The 18633-nt window shown below is 37.2% G+C and overlaps 1 protein-coding gene across 2 annotated transcripts in view; it reads right to left on the bottom strand.

Moving 5' to 3' along the window:
* GRB14 (growth factor receptor bound protein 14) overlaps positions 1 to 18633 on the bottom strand; it is a 122078-nt gene that overhangs the window by 59166 nt on the left and 44279 nt on the right. Inside the window, exon 1 of one of the 2 annotated variants that reach the window (XM_061135193.1) lies at positions 9194 to 9372. The exons of the other annotated variant lie outside the window; for it this stretch is intronic. Within the exon in view, the coding sequence (XP_060991176.1) occupies positions 9194 to 9256 (63 nt within the window). The 5' untranslated portion in view covers positions 9257 to 9372. Of the gene's footprint in view, positions 1 to 9193; positions 9373 to 18633 lie in introns of those variants that run through there. 2 annotated transcript variants of the gene reach the window in all.

The following is an 18633-nucleotide window of genomic DNA, read 5'->3' as shown; positions in this document are numbered from 1 at the left end:
AGCATAGTTTAATTGGAAGCATATAAGATAATGATACTTTTTATGATGTAAGGTGCCAGACAATCAGTGAAATATGCAATATTCAGTCTTCTGATACCCCTGCAGGTATTATTATATGAACTTTTAACAGCATGCAAACTATAACTTTCTAGACCTAACATTCCCATATTGTGATAGCACTAGGGAAAACTGATTTATATCCATTTTTTATAATTTTACCTTTTTTCTCACTTTTCTAAATATTTCTTTTCTATCAGTGCAAAGCATGTGTATCAGTATAAAACATGTATACTTCCATAACATGGAGTAGGAAATGGCAACCCACTCCAGTGTTCTTGCCTGGAGAATCCCATGGACAGAGGAACCTGGGGTGGCTATGGTCCATGTGGTTGCAAAGAGTCGGACACAAGTGAGTGACTAAGTACAAGCACATTCCTATTAAAAAAAAAAATGGCATCAATACTGTTAGAATTATAAAATACGTAAGGCTGCCAGGACTCTTAGAAACACCCACTGAAATCTTCTCATTTTACAAGTGAAGAAGCTGAGACTGAAGAGGGCCTGACTTGCCAGGGGATCTCCATCTGCTCACTGGCAGAACCTACCAGGGAACACGTCTCCGGGTTCCTACCTGGTCTTTCCAGTCTGCTTACCCAACTTTACGCTGCTGTTTTGACAAGACATCTTGGATAAACACATCAGATAATTGAAAACCCAAATATGCAACTATATGCAAATACGGCTCAAAGCACCCAGCTTTTTGAATGTCAAAAAAGTTATTCTTTGTATTTCACTTTTTTCAGCACAACTTGCCAGGAAAAAAAAAAAAAAGGCATATTCAGAAACAGCCAGCAGAGGGAGTCTTTATTTCTCGGTGCAAATAGAGAAAGAAAACAGGATGCTTTGAAAGTTGCTTTGTTAGCCCTTTAATATTTAATATTGCTTTATTATTATTGGGCTTCCCTGGTAGCTCAGTTGGTAAAGAATCTGTCTGCAATGTGGGAGGTCTGGGATTAATCTCTGTGTTGGGAAGATACCCTGGAGAAGGAAAAGGCTACCCATTTCAGTATTCTAGTCTGGAGAATTCCATGGACTGTATAGCCCATGGGGTCACAAAGAGCTGGACACGGCTGAGTCACTTTTACTTTTTTCACTTTTACTATTATTAACCCTATAGAGGTCCTGCTTAAAATAGTTGCAAGCTTCTAACAAATTTAAATCTATTTTTAAACATTCTGAACTATTTAAATTTTTAATAAGTTATTTAATTTATAAGTAATAATTTATAAGTTATTTAATAAGTTATTTAATAATTTTAAATAACTATTTAAATTTTTAATAAAAAATTTAATAATTTTAATAATTTTAAATCTTTAATAAGTAGGGTTAGGGATGGGGTGGAAGGTGGTGTGTATATATTTATATATGTATGTCACTTCAGGTGGTATATAATATAAAGTCCCCTTTCCTGGAACTCAAGCTGAAGACCCTCCTTGGCATTTGGAATGATCATGCCAAAATTTTTCTTCAAATCCTGATAAAACTACCCCAACTAATTTGATTTCTAAAACCATAAAATAAAACTCCTGGTATCTTCACAGACACAACTGAATGTGTATATCCAAATATGAAGTCCAATTAGGAAGCTATAAACAACATAGGACAATGTTGTTTTACCAAAATGGTTTTTTAATCCCTCTTTTGAAGCTGTCTTAAGAGCAAGCATTTTTAATATCCTATGGGAGTATAAAATCTTTATCCTTTCAGAGAGCTTAATAACTGAAATAACCAAAAGTCTTACTTCTTGTTTTCTGCCAAAAAGAGATTCTTATTTTTCTAGAGTTGGCTTAGGGTACTGAGGCATGGCCCAGAGAGTCAGCCCTAAGACCGGCCCGAGCAAGAGTCTTAGACTGTTAATCAGCCCAGCTATTTTTAATCTGCTTTCATTGCCAAAAGTGGACCAGAGATTGTAGTTTGCAAACTAATACGAGGGATGGCCCTCAGTCGTGCAGAGGTTCAGACCAGGTGCTTGAGGCTATGGTGGACTCCCAAAATCTGCTCTGTGATCAGATCCTAGACCACCAGCTTATCACCTATGAGTCTTAGATTTCTCATCCTGTAAAATGGGCAAAGTGACAGCAAACTCATAGCATTCCATTCATAATAGTGACCACTATTATACATTTTTGAAAGCAAAATAAGTCCCAAGAGATTTCTACTGAGGTCCAATGAACTCTCTCATATGGTTTGATCACTATATCTTTGAGGCAAGACTGAGTGCACATCAAGGAAAAAATAACTAGGAGGGCAAAAGACAGAGTGGTTAAAGAAAAAAAAGGTGAGATTTGTCCAATGAGTAGACTACAGATGGGCTTCCCTGGCAGCTCTGCTGGTAAAGAATCCACCTGCGAGGCAGGAGACCCTGGCTGGATTCCTGGGTTGGGAAGATCCTGGGAGAAGGGATAGGCTACGCACTCCAGTATTCCTGGACTTCCTTGGTGGCTCAGATGGCAAAGAATCCACCTGTCAGACAGTAAAGAATCTACCTGCAATGCGGGAGACCTGGGTTCAAGTCTTCAGTATTCTTGCCTGGAGAATCCCCATGGACAGAAGAACCTGGCGGCTACAGTCCATGGCGTTGCAAAGAGTTGGACACAACCGAGCGACTAAGCAGAGTACAGCAGACTACAGGTGAGAGGCAAGGGCTTGGCAGCCGCGAGGTGGAGCCCGCTCTGCAGCCTGCACGCGCCGATCAGTTCTCACAGGCGCTCCTGTGCCGGCAGGGCGCGCCCGGGCTCGGTCCTGCCTCATCTTTCATTCGCACTGTGCTCTGGGTAACTTCTCCAAGCCTCACTTTTCTCATCCCAGACTGGGTTTGCCCACCAATCCTTTAGGGTTCTTAAGAGGATTAAAGAGACCGTGTAATTAGTGCTGAACACAGTATAGCTGCCTTTATTTCTATTGGGGTATGTGGATGGCCGGGAGAGCTCAAAACTGCCCAGGGCAACAAGCTGGGGGGTGGGGGCCGGGGTGAAACAGAGCTCATGTAAAAGCAGGGTGGGCCAGCTAAAATGGGCCCTGGGTGCATGGCTTCTCACCACAAGGTATGGAACACGGAAAAGGAAAGGAGTGCTACAGAGAGACAAATGCAAAGAACGAAATGCCAATAACAGGTCAGTATCAAAAAAGCCCCATTTACTTTTTTTTTTAATGTGTTTATTCAATGAATAGGAATTATATCTCAGCTTTGTACATTCCCTGTGCTGGGCACTTGAGTCTAGTGATGATCAAAAATGACACAGCCCCTATCAGCCTATAGCTCACAGTCCAGTAATGTCCCCTCTGTCTACTGAGACAATGTCTTAATACTAGGTACAACTGTACCTTTTTCAGATATTATATATAACCCAGAAGTCCCTGACGGACATTCCCTAGGAGAGTGAAAGGAGATGTTATCTAAATACCTATCTTATTATATTTAAATCTATATTCCCAGATGTTTAAAAAATATATTTATCAGCATATAATAGTTGGATTAATTTTTTTAATTCAAATTAGAGTCTTCATTCAGAAAGTGAGCAGAGGCAACAAGAATTTGAGAGACATATTGTCTTTTGTTCCCTGGCTGCACTGTATCAAGGACAACTACTTTTTGGTTGATTCATTTGTTACAAGAAAATTTTTGGACACCTACTTAACAGGATAGAGCCCCACCTCCACCATTTTTAATAGGCAGATTTTAAACTGTTTATGAAACTAGTAAAACATGCCAGATGAGGGGGAAAAAAAAGAAATTCACATTTGTTGAGCTTCTACTACATGTCAAGTACTTCTAAATATTTATGCTATTTAATCCTCACAACTGTTCTGTAAGGAAGCACCATCATTCCCAAGACAGAGAAACTGACTGTTAGAAAGGTTTAAAAAGAAGACACCTAAAGTCACAACACTGATCAGTGACAGAGCTGGGTTCAAACTCAGGGTTTCCTGACTCTAAAATAGAATCTCCACTCCATTACACTTCCTAAAAGCGCACTTTTAGGGAAAAGAAACATTCTGTGAAAACACAAAATCCATTCATCTATGTGGTACCCTTCCCGGGTGAATATGCAACTATGTTACCCTGTATAAAAATTAAAAGGACAGAAGAAAGATTAAGGTTTAGCAGGAATGGGGACTCAAGGCAAATAAGCAAAAACAGTACTCACTACCACTTCAAGACCACCTTTCAAGCAAGTCAGCCACCTAAAGTCAAGTTACCATCTGTGATCTCCAGTAGCCTCCCCTTCTCAGGAAATCTGCTCTCTCCCCACTTACTAGACATTTACTGTCTCCAATCAAGCAATAAAATATATTTGTTCAAAAAGCATAACCATATCTTGTATCTGGCATGACAATAATCAAAATCTAAGGGACAAACATTTTTTGCATGCTTTATATGTAGGAGGCACTTCTCAGCTAGTTGCCCACAAAGAACCATCCTCCCTATCTCCTGATTCTGATGAGAAGGGCAGCTTGTGGAGTTCAAGGCCTACATTGCCAGGCTTTCCTTGGATCCAGACCACATGACACGACCCTGGCCAGTAAGTAGTCAGCAGAAGCTCCTGGTTATTCCCTGGTGGCCCGTTAATAACTGACAGAAGTAGCCTGTATACCCTTGGTTCCTCCCATTTTGTATGCCAGGAATGTGAGCAGGATGACTAGCGATTTGCAATTGTCTTTCCATAAAAGGAAAAGGGACCCACACTAAGGACGGTACAATAGAAAGCAAGGGGCTTGGTTGCCTGAGGACACTGCAGTAAGGCTAGGTTAGCTTTGGACCAATTCTTCTTGTAAAGAGAAAGAAAAATAAATCTCTCCCCTGTTTAATAACACTGTCATTTGAGTTTTCTGGTTACATGAAATTAAATTCAGCCTGCAACTGACAAAGCACTTTATTTAAAGAGTCTTTTCCTTAAAGGTGTAAAATCTAGTTATAAAACAAAATCCACCAAATTTTGAAAACCAAATAGAGCAAGATATATAAAAGATATATGAGGTCCACAAAGAAAACTAAAAGTCAAATATGAAAAGTCAGAAAGTGTAAGATACCTAAGGATAAGATAATAAGATTTAAATATCAAAAAAGGTAATAACAAAACTGATGTCACCCAGCAGGCATTACTGAATTGAGGAATGAGTAACAAAGGTACAGCCACTAACACCCGAGCCCAGACATCATCAAGACAGATGTGACGAGAATGAGTCTTAGAAGGCTTCAGGATGGCACTACAGCCTGAGCTGGGACACAGCCAATAGCCTTTGGGAAAACAAACAGGATCCTGGAGTTGTCTATAGGCCATGGAGCACAAGTCAGGGTGCAGAAGTACAGAGGGACAAACAGCACACCCTGTTCGGAGCACAAGGAGAAAAACCACGCGCTGGAGTGGAAGTTTCATATGCAGCTGGGGAGACCCCCAGGTCCTGCAGTACAGTGAATGCTACATAGGCCTGGACTGATTTCATACGTATTTACAAGTTTCTGGGCAAAATAGCAACATGAAGATCTATATTCTTTCATTCTTTACAAAATTGTTTTTAGAAATTCACAGCAATAATTCTAATTGTATGAGGAGGAAAATGAATATAACAAACTATTCTCTTGTATAATCTGGGAACTGGATCGTTCAGTAAATGGCCTTGCTCCATATTATACTCATGAATTTTGGATTTTCAAAATGATTTGAATCTTATGAAAAATATATTCTAAAAAGTATCTCTTATTTCTCTGAGATTTTGGAAGAGATGTTAGAATTTTGTGTGCCTTTGAAAGTCTCTTGTAATTGTAGTATGGATAAAGAATGTAGAAATGCTTGGAAACATAGTTTGCAAAACGATTTTAATTTGATTGAGGTAGAACCCTTCCTACCCACAGAATCAAAGTATGAACATCTGGCCTCTGACCTTGCAGTCTTTCTATAAAAAGAATGTGAATTTTATATTGCACTTAGTGTAAGCCTTATAATGCTTCAGTCTTTTGTTAACTCTCTGGGACCTTAAAATAGTTTCTTGATGTAATGAACCCAATTAGAGCACTGGGTACAATTGCCTTTCCATCTCTCTGTCTCTCATTCTCTCCATTCTCCTCTCCCCCCTTCTTTCTTTCACACACACACACACACACACACACAGTCATTTTTTGCTCACAATTGCTTTCTGAATAAAATGTTTTCTACACTAGAGCATATGGGAGTTGGTGGAGGTGCAGAGGAAGATGAAAGGATTTGTCTGAGCTAATTTCAGATTAGAAGCTGAATGGCAATTAAACACACCATAAGGCAATTTCATTAACATATTAATTCAGGAGGTAACACATATCTAATAAGAGAAGCACCCTGGAAGTCACAAGACCTAGATTCTATTTCTAGCTTTGCCATCGACCTTCTGAGTGACCTTGCCTAATGAGTTACTCAACACTCAAGAGACTCAGTCTTCTCATCTGAACAAAAATGGCATAACCTAGTAGTGATCTGAGAAAAATGCTATGAGGCAAAGAATTCACTCAGCACATTTGATGAGGATGTGACCATGTCTGAGAGAGCTGATGAAACTTTCTTCACTAGAACCTTGATTAACTACTCACTAGAATCAAGGAAATCAGATCCTAATAGAATTAGAGAAAGTAAAATGCTCTTGCCAATTTACTTCATAGAGAGTCCACACAAATACCCTATTCCTCAAAGATCAAAATACATTTGATCTGCTACAAAAAAGACCCATACCATGTTACGAGCCATGTTAAAGTTCAAGTTCTCAATCCATCTCAGGAGATCTTATACCCAGTTAAATCATATGCACTTGCTGATAAGAAACTTACTCCTTAGCACTGTTAGGCATTTTCAGAAATATCCTCAGCCTTTGAAATGATTAGGATTTCAGCTGGCAAATTATTTTGCAAGCACCACTCATTCAGGATGAGCAAATTCTATGCCAAACCTGTAGGAGAAAAACCTACGTTCTTTGGAAAAGGAAGAGCTGCCCCCCAAATACTTTGAGAAATGCTGTATTAATTTGTATCATCTTAAATTATGGTGCATATAGAAAATGACAAGTTAATTACAAGTACAGAGTAATTTCCTATCTTAGGGAAAAAAGGCATGGTGTGACCAGAACAGATGGATATTTTTTAGTCAGAGAAACACCCAGTTCCCAAAATAAGATTAACACTAAGATTTTCAGAACAATCTTACAGACAATGGGTCCTCTGGGGATTAAAATGTTGGGAGAAAGAAATAGTATTATGTATTTTCAGCAAATGATGTGCTAAATTATATGAAAATCTAATATGTGTACTCACAGGAAAGGAATAACATGGACTTGGGCAAAGGGAATTTTGACTTATGTAATTATTATAATAGAAATCTGGCTAGAAGCTTATTATAAAAGACCAAGAGGAATCACAATGATATATCTATCGGCAGCTCAGACTTAATAGCAATTATAATCACAGTAATCTTGTTTTGCTACTTACCAATCAGAGCTGAATGTTATTTACTCACACCAATTTCCCCTAGACTAACTGCTCCAAATACTTGAAGATGACAGCATCTTTTTCTAATATTTTATACACTAAGAAAATAAGAAATGGTTTAAATATTTTATTATAGTTATAAAAATCCAAATACTTGATTCACAAAATTCTAGACACAAATAAGACTAAAGAGAGCATTTAATGAAAATCTCTCAACAATTATAGGTGAGGAGGTAATGATGCCAAGTTTAAGTGACTTGCCCAAGGTCATACAGCTAGGAAATGGAGAATCCACGTGGCATGCTTTCCACCACACCAACATGTCATGCAAAAAATACCACACGATGAAAGTTTCTTGGTTATTCCAAACTGCAAAATTAACTGGATAAAGAAGAACTCAAACATAAGGACACAGATGTGATATATGCTATTATATCTTTTCACATTCCCAGTGACTCAGGAAATCTATATAGTCATTATTAATATACTACTAATTCTAAATCAAAATAAAGATTCCGGCTCAAAGCAAAATATTTTTAATTAAATTTGCTCAAGATGAGAGAAAGACATCAAGAAAGATAAGAACAAATGTTGGCAAAATTATCATATACTATTTCACTGCCAAGTAAAACGTCCCTGGTGAATAAGTAGCCAATCGGATAAGAAAATAAATTAAGAACAATAAAAAGAGACACTTCTTAAAAAAAAAAAAAAAAAACAACTCTAATTGTAAGATTTGTCATTTTCAAATAAATTAAACCATAACATCTGACTTAATGAAATACACTGACAGTTAACCATTAAAAGTTAGGTATGGAAATAACATTACAGTTTCTAAAGTCACCAAAATCATTCAAAAATTACGTGCCAAAATGTGTTTTGGTGCTTTCTTTTTTTATACAACAGATTTGATTCTTTAAGGATTTCAATACATGCTTCTTATTTGGTGCATTTAGAAGAGAAGTTTAGTATATTCAGCTTTACTTAAATGCTACATTACGTGGTGTGTTTATTACCTTATGAAGTACAATGCAGCGAGTGAGACATAGGAATAAACTTTACAAAGAAACTAATAGACAAAATATTTTCACACAACGGATTGATTGCATTAACAATTAACAGAAAGCCTTTTCACAGGGTATTTCAATAGAAAGTTTTTCTTAAGCAAGAAAGCAGAAACTCAATAGAAATGGGTAGAAAACTGGAGGCTAATAAACTGGTGCCATATGTTTAAGTAGTAAAACAATTACACAGTCCATTCAACAATGAAGATGGATATATTATGAATTATAGTGAAACAAAGAAACTGCTCCTTAGTAAACAAATATGAAACATAATAGCTAGCAGATTGCCTATTGAACTAAAAGCAAAGTGGCCTGAAGTTACAGTAGAAGTGGAAAAAAAGTAAGAAAAAGCTTCAGTACAGTCTCTAAATCACAAGGCCCTGAAATTGAGACCAAACTGCTTTCACATGGAGCTTTTTTACAACAGAGATGTGCTGGCCCTGCTTTTTTTCTCCCCTTAGTCTAATTTCAATAATCTGTCCTTTAATCACCTACAGCCTCAATGAATTCTAGCCCCTCTCAGGATAGATAATGAAAGTGACCAACACACTAATAAACACAGTTACAGGAAGAAAAAAAAAAGCAAGAAGAAGAAAAGAAAAAAGCAGAAGTCACATACCCTTTTCTGGAGAACTATGGGCGTTATTGCAGGCAGAGTGACTCTTCTTGCACTCAAACTCATGCCTGTTCTTCTCAGAGGGATCCCCTCCCGTAGATCATGGACAAAATGAAAGAAATCTTTTATAGTTTCTCCTTGGGAATCTCGGGGCTCAGTGCAAAGAAACAACTAGGAAAGTAATAAATGTCACTCTGCTTATGTGATTCCAATCTACCCAAAGCCAATTAAGGATGGCTGTGGGACAGGACAAGGCAGCGACCAATCAAAGCCCAGAAAACTCCGCCTTTGTCCTTGGAAACACATTCTGATACTTTTGTTTATGATATTTAAAGAACCAGATTAACAGCCATCTAGTTCACTTAACTTTTTTTTCCAAAACAGTGCAATTCAATGCCATTCTTTGTTGACTAGGCAGTTATGTCTTTACTTTACTAAAACATTTCAACATATGGCAGATAAGAAACTGTTTACACTGGTCTATTTAAAGTGTATAAATATGCAGATGCACTAAATTTACTTATGCTACTCATAAAAGTGATAAATGGGTCGATTGAAACATGTTATATGAGGCACAAAAAAAAAAAAATAATCCTGAAGTTAGAATCAGTCCAAAAGTGTTCATTTACAAGTTATAATAAAAGGATTTTAATATATACTTAGGCATTTCATCTTCTAAGCAGCTAAAATTTTTTGTTATGAACCTTTCAGCTGCCCTTGAAGTTACACACTTAAATATTCCTGTTAAATACAATCTTAAGAATCAACCTAAATAATAATGTTAAATATAAATGGGGCATTAAGCTACAACATATGAATTGGATATGCTAATTTTTTTAAAAGCACAGATCTGTGTAACTGAGCATATTTCACTTAATTTAAAGCATTTAAACAATAATCATGATTAAAGCATTCTCAAAATTTTAACAAGCATTTTGACTTTTGTCTTATAATAACTAAAAACTGTATTTCAGTATTTTTGAGGGTTGGAGAATGGTCCATTTCTGGTTAATGAGAAAATTTTCAATAAAGTCTAAATGAAGAGTAAGAGAAACACTCAAAAATGACAAAAAAAAAAGTACTACAATATTAAAACTAATCTAGTTTTTATAATTATAAAATCTCCTCTGGACTGACTCCTTAACAAGCACCTACTCAATGCCCTTCAAGCAGGACACAGGGTGTGACGCCCTGTGTTTAGTATGAGGGGTGCTCCTCATCACTAGATCACAAAGTGGTTGTTGTAGAAACAAGGCAAAATGGAAGATTCTCAGCAACTCAGGCACAAACTTTCCATTTCATTGTCTAGCTGCTACTGGGCAGGGTTCACATGGGTGTGTTTTATATGCATGGTGATCTCATACTCCTCAAAAGAAAAAGACACTACAAACTCTAGGGTTCCCTACTTTGAATTTCAAATCCTACACAGATGGCTCACAATGGTAGTTAGGGGTAGGGGGAATTCACCTAATAAAAAAGTCACAGTCATCTAATTTGGGGGCATTCATTTGATTCCTATCCTATTAGGTTTATCGTGGTCTTTTTTTTTTCTTTAATTTTTTAAAAAACATTTTACAAGGTTGGGTTGGTTTCTGCCATACAACAGGGCACATCGGCCATAATTATACATATATCCCCTCTCTCCTGAGACTCTCCCTTCCTCCAGATCATCAGCAAGAGCCACACCGGGCTCCCTGTGTTACACACCAGCTTCTCACCATCTATCCATCTTACACCCAACCGTGTGTATATGTTGATGCTGCTCTCTCCATTTGTTCCACTCTCTCCCTCTCCCACTGTGTCCCCAGGTCTATTCTCTACATCTGCGTCTCCTTTCCTTCCCTTCAAATAGGTTCATCACTATCACGGTCTTTTAAAATAAAACTACCAACAAAAATTCTACTAATATTGAGAGGGACGTCACCATTTGTGAAGGAAGATTTCGCTTTAACTTTGAGTCACTTTTTTGGCAGGCACACAATAACAATGCCTACTGTAACTACATAGTTTCAAGATTACTATCTATAATTTTTCTTTCTTCTTTTCTCAATTTAGTCTTTGAATATTACAAAGAAGTGTTATCTCTGGTCTCAAAAACGTTTCGAGCATAATCGAGGTAATTCATTCCACTAAATCTTGAGGCAAAGTACCTACTATGTGCTAGGCAGTGAGTTAGGTGGTAGGCACATCCTGATAAGTAAGGTATGGTCACTGCTTCATAGTGGAATAGACACTCATTTTTTAAATGAAAAATCACATATGTAACTTTGTTCTGTATTTTCCAAGTCTCTGTAAATGTGTCATCATATTTTCATAATTTAAAAAATAAAAATGCAATTTAAAAAAATATTTTAAAAATTTTAAAAAAAGAGGTGAACCAAAAAAAAATTACGTTTGGTAATGGACTGAGTCTCTGTGATTAAATGCCAAGCACCAGGGGTAAACCATCATGACAGGCTTCAAGGAGGAAATGACACTTGCTCTGAAACGTATTTAGGAGACAAGAATATGCAGAACTTGATAACTGATGGAGACTCAGAGGGAGTGTCTCAAAGCTGACTGCAAGTTTTGAAGTCTTGGCGAACGGAGAGTCAGAGATGCTGTTTTACATCACACAAACTTTTTAAACACTAAAATGAATCCTTCAAGTCAAAACATCACCCAGGCTCTATATTCATTGCACTGCAACATACCTGCTCTCAAAAAACATTCAAGAGACAATAAACTGCTGAAGTACAATAGGTCATCTCTTTGGAACTCTTGAAAATTAAAGTTTACAAATTTTCAGTGAAAACCATGAAGAGTGAAATGTAGCATTTTGTGACTGTTTCCAAAAAGATCTTTCGAAAAAAACTCACATTTTTTACAGTCAACAGGCTGAAAAGATTAATGAGACGCCACTTGCACTTAATAACACAGGAGGAGTACACTTCTCAGCGATCCTTTCCAAGTGTTCCTAGTGACTGTCCTTTATCTTACATCCTAGTTATTGCAGACACTGACTCAAAACTTAACTTTAGCCTATGGTTTCTACCACTATTATCAATGGTTTGCATACTCACTCACCTTGTCCACCTGAGCCTTAATTTCTTCAGCTGCTGCTAAATGAGAATATAAAGCTGTGGCCAACAATTTGGGGATTGCTATGAGGGTCAAGGATATCAATTCTGTGTAGGATCTGGAAGAGTCCAAGGCAGGTGCTGCAAAATATTCCTTGAACTGCTCCTGCAGAGGACTGGGCCGAAGATACCTTCTTCTTGGACTGTGTCGCAGATCATGGTTTCCAAAATTAAATTTTGATATAACAGGGTTGCAAACAATATAGTATGATATACAATGAAATATTATAGAATAGCACTGTATATTATTTTGTTCTTTGCTCAGTACTTTGTTAGAACAAGAGTGAATTTTGTCACTCAAAATATGTATATCAAAGTTTCAATGTGAATTAAGACTAACAAAAAATAATATATAATAATAAACATTATGATGATAATATTATATAAGGGAGCACCCAATATAAGCCAGGCATTTAGCTAGTTTTCATTGAATTCTCACAACTTTATAAAGTGCACATGTGAGCTTAGTCACTTAGCTGTGTGAGACTCTTTGCAACTGCATGGACTGTAGCCTGCCAGGCTCCTCTGTCCATAGAATTCTCTAGGCAAGAATACTGGAGTGGAAGTCACTGGAGTGACTTCCACCAAGGGATCTTCTTGACCCAGAGATTGAACTCAGGTCTCCTGCACTGCAGGCAGATTCCCTACTGTCTGAGTCAGCAGGGACGCCCACTCTAGTAGGCACTAGCTATTCAGTCGATGAAGAAACTAAGGACAGAAGAGCAGATGGCTAAAAATGGTCTCAGATAGAAGAAAACTTACCCAAATTCACGTAAGTCCATCAGTCAAGGTGAAAACTACATCTGGCCCTCTCCAAGACACTACTATTCTACTCTACAATATTCTCTCCCACATTGTACTATATAATTTGATGTATAATTAGCATAAAATGTCACCTTCATACCACTCTTTTTCTAATGTACCTAAGCATTCATTTTACTAACTCACTTAATAAATACACACGGGGCGGGGGGGGGGGGGGGCTTTAGTATGCATAAAGTATGATGCTATTTGCTATCGGGAGTTCAGAGTTGATCATCCCTGATACCTGTGTAGCAGAGGGGCTGACACATGGCAACATGTAAACACTTGGGCAAAGTAGGATACAAGGTGGGATCCAGGCAGAAGGGATGCGGCATAAGCACTGATCAGCCTCTAGGTTCCAAGTTTGCCTTTCAAGCCTCTCCTTCCACTCAACATCAATGAAAGCTTCTTGGAACTCACTTAAGTATGTTCAGATTCTACCTCTTTATATTATAATGCTCTCTCTCTAAAACCCACAAGGCCTCTCTAAAACCTTTCAAGGCCTCAAAACAGTCCCACCTCTTCTGAAAGTTTTACTGGTGATGCATCATTCAAGCATCTCTCTCTCTCTCTCTCTCTCATTTCTTTTTTTTTTTTTTGCACAAGTTACCTTAGAATTGAGAGGTAGATAATGCTTTATAAAGCAGGCATTATTTATTCCCATTTTACAGATTCAAGCCATGTCCATCTTTTTCAGACTCTTTATCCTAGTTTAGTCAAGCCTCAGCTACTGTTTCCTAACATTCTTTTTTTTCCCCTAACATTCTATATTATTTAGAATGTAGGCTCCTTGCAAATAGGGACATGTCTTTGTTGTTGTTGTTTAGCTGCTAAGACATGCCTAACTCTTTGCTCTTTGTGTCCCAGTGGACTGTAGCCCACCAGGCTCATCTGTCCCTGGGGTTCTCCAGGCAAGAATACTGGAGTGGTTTGCCATTTTCTTCTCCAGGGGATCTTCCCGACCCAGTATCAAACTCACATCTCCTGAGGTTCCTGCATTGGCAGACAGATTCTTTACCATCAAGCCATGAGTGAAGTCTCAGGGACATGTCTAACTTCCCATTGACCAGCACTCTTTCTACTCGAGTGGCTTTATACATGGGGGAAAATGCTGTAATAAATTCTTCCTGTTTACTAAATCCTACAAATACTTCTTTAGGGGACCCATCAACCAATCTCCTGTCTCACACAAAACAAAACTTGTTTCCCCCTTCACCATGTCCCTGAATATCGTGCCATTATGCTACCCAGTGGGGTAGCTAATTGCCCCTCCATATTCATTCACTCCCTCAAAGATGCAGATCAAAATTGGCCCCTCCAAGAAGTCATTCCCTGCATCTAAATTATATCATTTCTTGTTCTATACATTTTTTAGGGCTTAAACTTTTCCATTTCTCATGCCTTTTTCTGTACATACTAATAATTGCTTTGATAACTAATAAATCCTTTTTTAGGCCTTAGTTATTTGCCCAAAGAAAATATAATCCTTAAGGGTGGGACCCAGGATTTCCTTTCCTGTGCTGCTCCTCTCAGTGCATAGTAGGCATTATGTTACAGTCAGCGTGGAATGACGACTCACTCTGGTCACATGGTGGACAAGCTTCCTTTCTTGTCTTAACAATTGCGAGCCTTATGATTTATTCTGAACAAAAGCACACAGTCTTCTTCACAGGACCATTTGGATATTCTTTTGCTAAACGACAAAGTTCTGGGCTTCCCAGGTGGCTCGTGGTAAAGAATCTGCCTGCCAATGCAGGAGATGCAAGAGAGAAGTGAGTTCGATTCCGGGATTGGAAAGATCCCCTGGAGAAGGAAATCCCCTGAAGGAGGCAACCCATTCCAGTATTGTCTGGAAAATTCCATGGACAGAGAAGCCTGACGGGCTACAGTCCATGGGATCACAAAGAGCTGGACATGACTGAGCAACTGAGCATGCAAGGCTCTGTCAGTGGTCAGCAGTGTTGTCACTAAATTTAACTGTTGTCCTAAGAACGTTGGATTCAGAAAAATCTTAAAATATTTCATTATAGCAGTTAATTGCAATAAGTAGTCTAGATCTTTAGATACAAACTCAGTACTTCTAACCCTATCAGTTCATCTTACTCAAATACCCTTTGCTTCCCTAGGTATATGACACAGCATCACCCTTTATACTTGGTGGATCTGATCGGATCTTCCTCTATCTTACTTTTCCTCCTCCACCTTGACAGTTCTTTCCTTCCATCAAAAATGTCTGGACTTTCTTACTGATTAAAACTCTGATAGAAAGTTTCTTCTTTTAAAGAAATTACTGAATGACTTATGAGACTAGTGATGATAAATATTACTAATCTACAGGTCATTCAAGTATTTTTAAAAGTGCCTAGGTATTCTTTCTCCAGATGAGATGGTTTTCTAGGAGCATTATGGCTGCTGACCAAGGAGGCATAATGTACTGTGCTGTCTACAGGAGGGTAGATGGACACATAAAAATAATTACACCAATGTGTTAAGTTCTTTAACCAAGTATACATAAAGTTCTGGAACCATAAAAGAGAAAGACATTAATTTCACCATGAGCAAGCAGACAAGTTCCCCAAGTGGTCAAAATATTCAAGATGGAAACATATACAAAGATAAATCTGGAAAAGCATGGGCCAGCCAAGAATGGTCATTCTATGTCACACTGAGAAGTCTGACTTTCATCCTCAAAGGTAGCAGTATTTGATAAGATGTGACCTTTATCTTAGTGTGGAAGACAAACTGTGGAACAGTGACTAGAAAGAAGAAAAAGAGAAAGAGAGAAATTAGTCCTAAATGAGTCCCAGAGAGAAATGGAAATTATCAACATAGAAACCAAGATTTCAAAGATGACAAGGAGGAGAAATACAGGATCAAATAGTAAAAACATTAACAAATATAAATAAAATTATATTTTCCCTGTATAAGAGCTTTCAAAATAAATTATAATTGTAAAAAGTATAGAATATAAAAAGATAAATGTCTTATCTACACTATTCAAATTTCATATACTTTAAGGTTCTCATAAGAAAAATGGATCAGGAAAGTAGACAGAAAACAAACACTAACTTTCTTCATGCCTCCAAAACCTTAAAATAACAAGAAGGAAGAAGAGAAGAAAAACGAGAGAGAATTTCCTTGCTAAAAGAAAATAAGTCACTTCATCTTTTTTTACCATGCTGGGATACAAGAAAGGTACCTTCAGTATACCATAAATTAAAAGAATTTCTGAAAGCTAGAAGTCATTGAGATTAGACTGATAAGACACAAGAAATTACAGCCAGAACTTGTGTATAAGGGAAAAGATGGTGAAAGCAGGTCCAGAGAACTTAGGTTTACAGTATATTTAGAGAAAGTAAGAGAAAAACAATGCAGAAGATGAGGCAACTAGAACTCTCAAACATTATTATAATAAAAAAAGCTAAAAACTAGAAAACAATATAGAAGATAAAGTTGAGAAAGTGTCTTCTATAATGTGAAGAAAAGTCAAAGAAATGAAAAGAAAAAGAAGTCATGGAGGAAAAATCTAGAAGATCAACACACGTAGAATATGTTACAGAAAGAGTTTTTAAAAGAGAAAGTACGAGGAATAAGAAAGAAAAGGCAGAAGAGAAGTTCCCTTAGCTGAATAAGGTTACAAGTTTTAAACTAAAAGTGCCCCATATGGCTAATATGAATAAAAAAGGAGCCATGCTCCACAAACGGTGGGAAATGTGACAACTTCAAAGAGAAAAAAATTCCTAACACTTTCTAAGAGAAATTTTTGTTTACCTGCAATGTAGGAAAATCGGACTGGCATCATACTACTGTCCAATTTCTTATCAATGTCCCCCATGAACATAGGCACAAAAATCCCTTTAAAAAGTAACAGAAACCAAAGGAGGTAAGAAATCAATTTTTGCAGGAACACCATACCTCTGTAGCAGTTGGCAGTCATTATATTAAGAAAAACTTCACATATTCCCAAATACCTTAGCTTAGAAGAATTAAAGACTGAAAAAAATATTCAATCATAGAAAAGGAAAAGTCTTTTTAACTTAGTACTTAAACTGTGGCTGTCTTCCTCATGAACCTCCCAAAAATATGTTCTAACAAAAATCCACTGCTTGTAGATGAATATTAAAAGAGACCCATCCTCGAATCTGTATAAACATACTATGAATGGGAAGAAAGAAGAGGCACAGGAAAAACAAATGGCAGATGTGGACTACTTGCAAGAAAAGTACTAGCAAAAAGCAGATAAAATTTAAGATCACACATTAAACCAAAAATAAAAAAATAATTAATGAAGCAAAATCATATCTGTTTGCACACAAAGTAGACAATTAAAAATATAAGGAAGAAATACCAAGACAATAAGAGGAGATGAAGCATCAGCTGACAGAGCTCATCTATAGTGAAATCAAAGTCAGGATAAATAGATGACAAATACAAAAACTGCAACCAAAGAGAGAAAAAAAGCTGCTTTAAATTTAAGAAGCACTAGAGGCTCAGACAGTAAAGAATGCTCCTGCAATGCGGGAGACATGCATTGGATCCCTGGGTTGGGAAGATCCCCTGGAGGAGGGCATGGCAACCCACTCCAGTTTTCTTGCCTGGAGAATCCTCATGGACAGAGGAGCCTGGCGGGCTATGGTCCATGGGGTCACAAAGTCCATGTCCCAAAGAGTCAAACACAGCTGAAGCGACTAAGAACAGCACAGCCAAGAAACAGAGAACTAAAGACAAGTAAAGGAAATCTACACAATCTCCCCAGAGGAAAATCAAAATATTAGAAACAAGTAAATACATAAAAATAAAATATGAGAAACATTTTACAATAAAATACATACTGAAATCTGAAAGATATATAGATATACATATTTATATTTATTTATGTGTAGCTGAATCACTTTGCTATACACCTGAAACTAACATAACATTGTAAACCAACTGCATTTCAATTTTAAAGAGATTTATTAAAGGGGCACATCAGAAACATTCTACACAAAGTTTACTTCTGAAAGAGTTTAAGTATTTTCCTCTCAATAGGCTCTGATGGCCATATTTCAACATTCAATAAAGTTCAACATTCAATTGGAGTTCAACATTCCAATAAAGGCTTGTTCCGTATCTGTTGAGAGAGGGACATCTTCATACTTTCTAAATGCTAGCTTCTGCTTAGATATGATTGTAAGATAAAGTATCTTAATATACTTCAGGGAAAACCAATATAATTAGAGCTCAACTGTCTGAAAATAAGAATAAAATTGTCCAGTGGGTTGGTCTATTCCCTCAACATGGAGAATGAAGATACTTTGTGTAATGTTCATTGATCATTTGTTTATAGTTTAATAGGTATTTAGCAATACAGTTGGAACAATAGTGAATATATGTGATATTTTGTAAAAACTCATTAGTGCATTTCCTAGCTATAAAATGCAGAGTGTAGAAGTCTGTATTGAGAGGTGTGAAAGCTTTGGTTGCAATGTAACAGCAGAGAAATATCAAATAAGACTAGGAAAAAGATGACAATTTTCA

Source organism: Dama dama, chromosome 33 (assembly GCF_033118175.1).
Source record: "Dama dama isolate Ldn47 chromosome 33, ASM3311817v1, whole genome shotgun sequence".
In the NCBI taxonomy this organism is placed as follows: Eukaryota; Metazoa; Chordata; class Mammalia; order Artiodactyla; family Cervidae; genus Dama; species Dama dama.
This window is presented reverse-complemented; position numbering and strand designations above follow the sequence as displayed.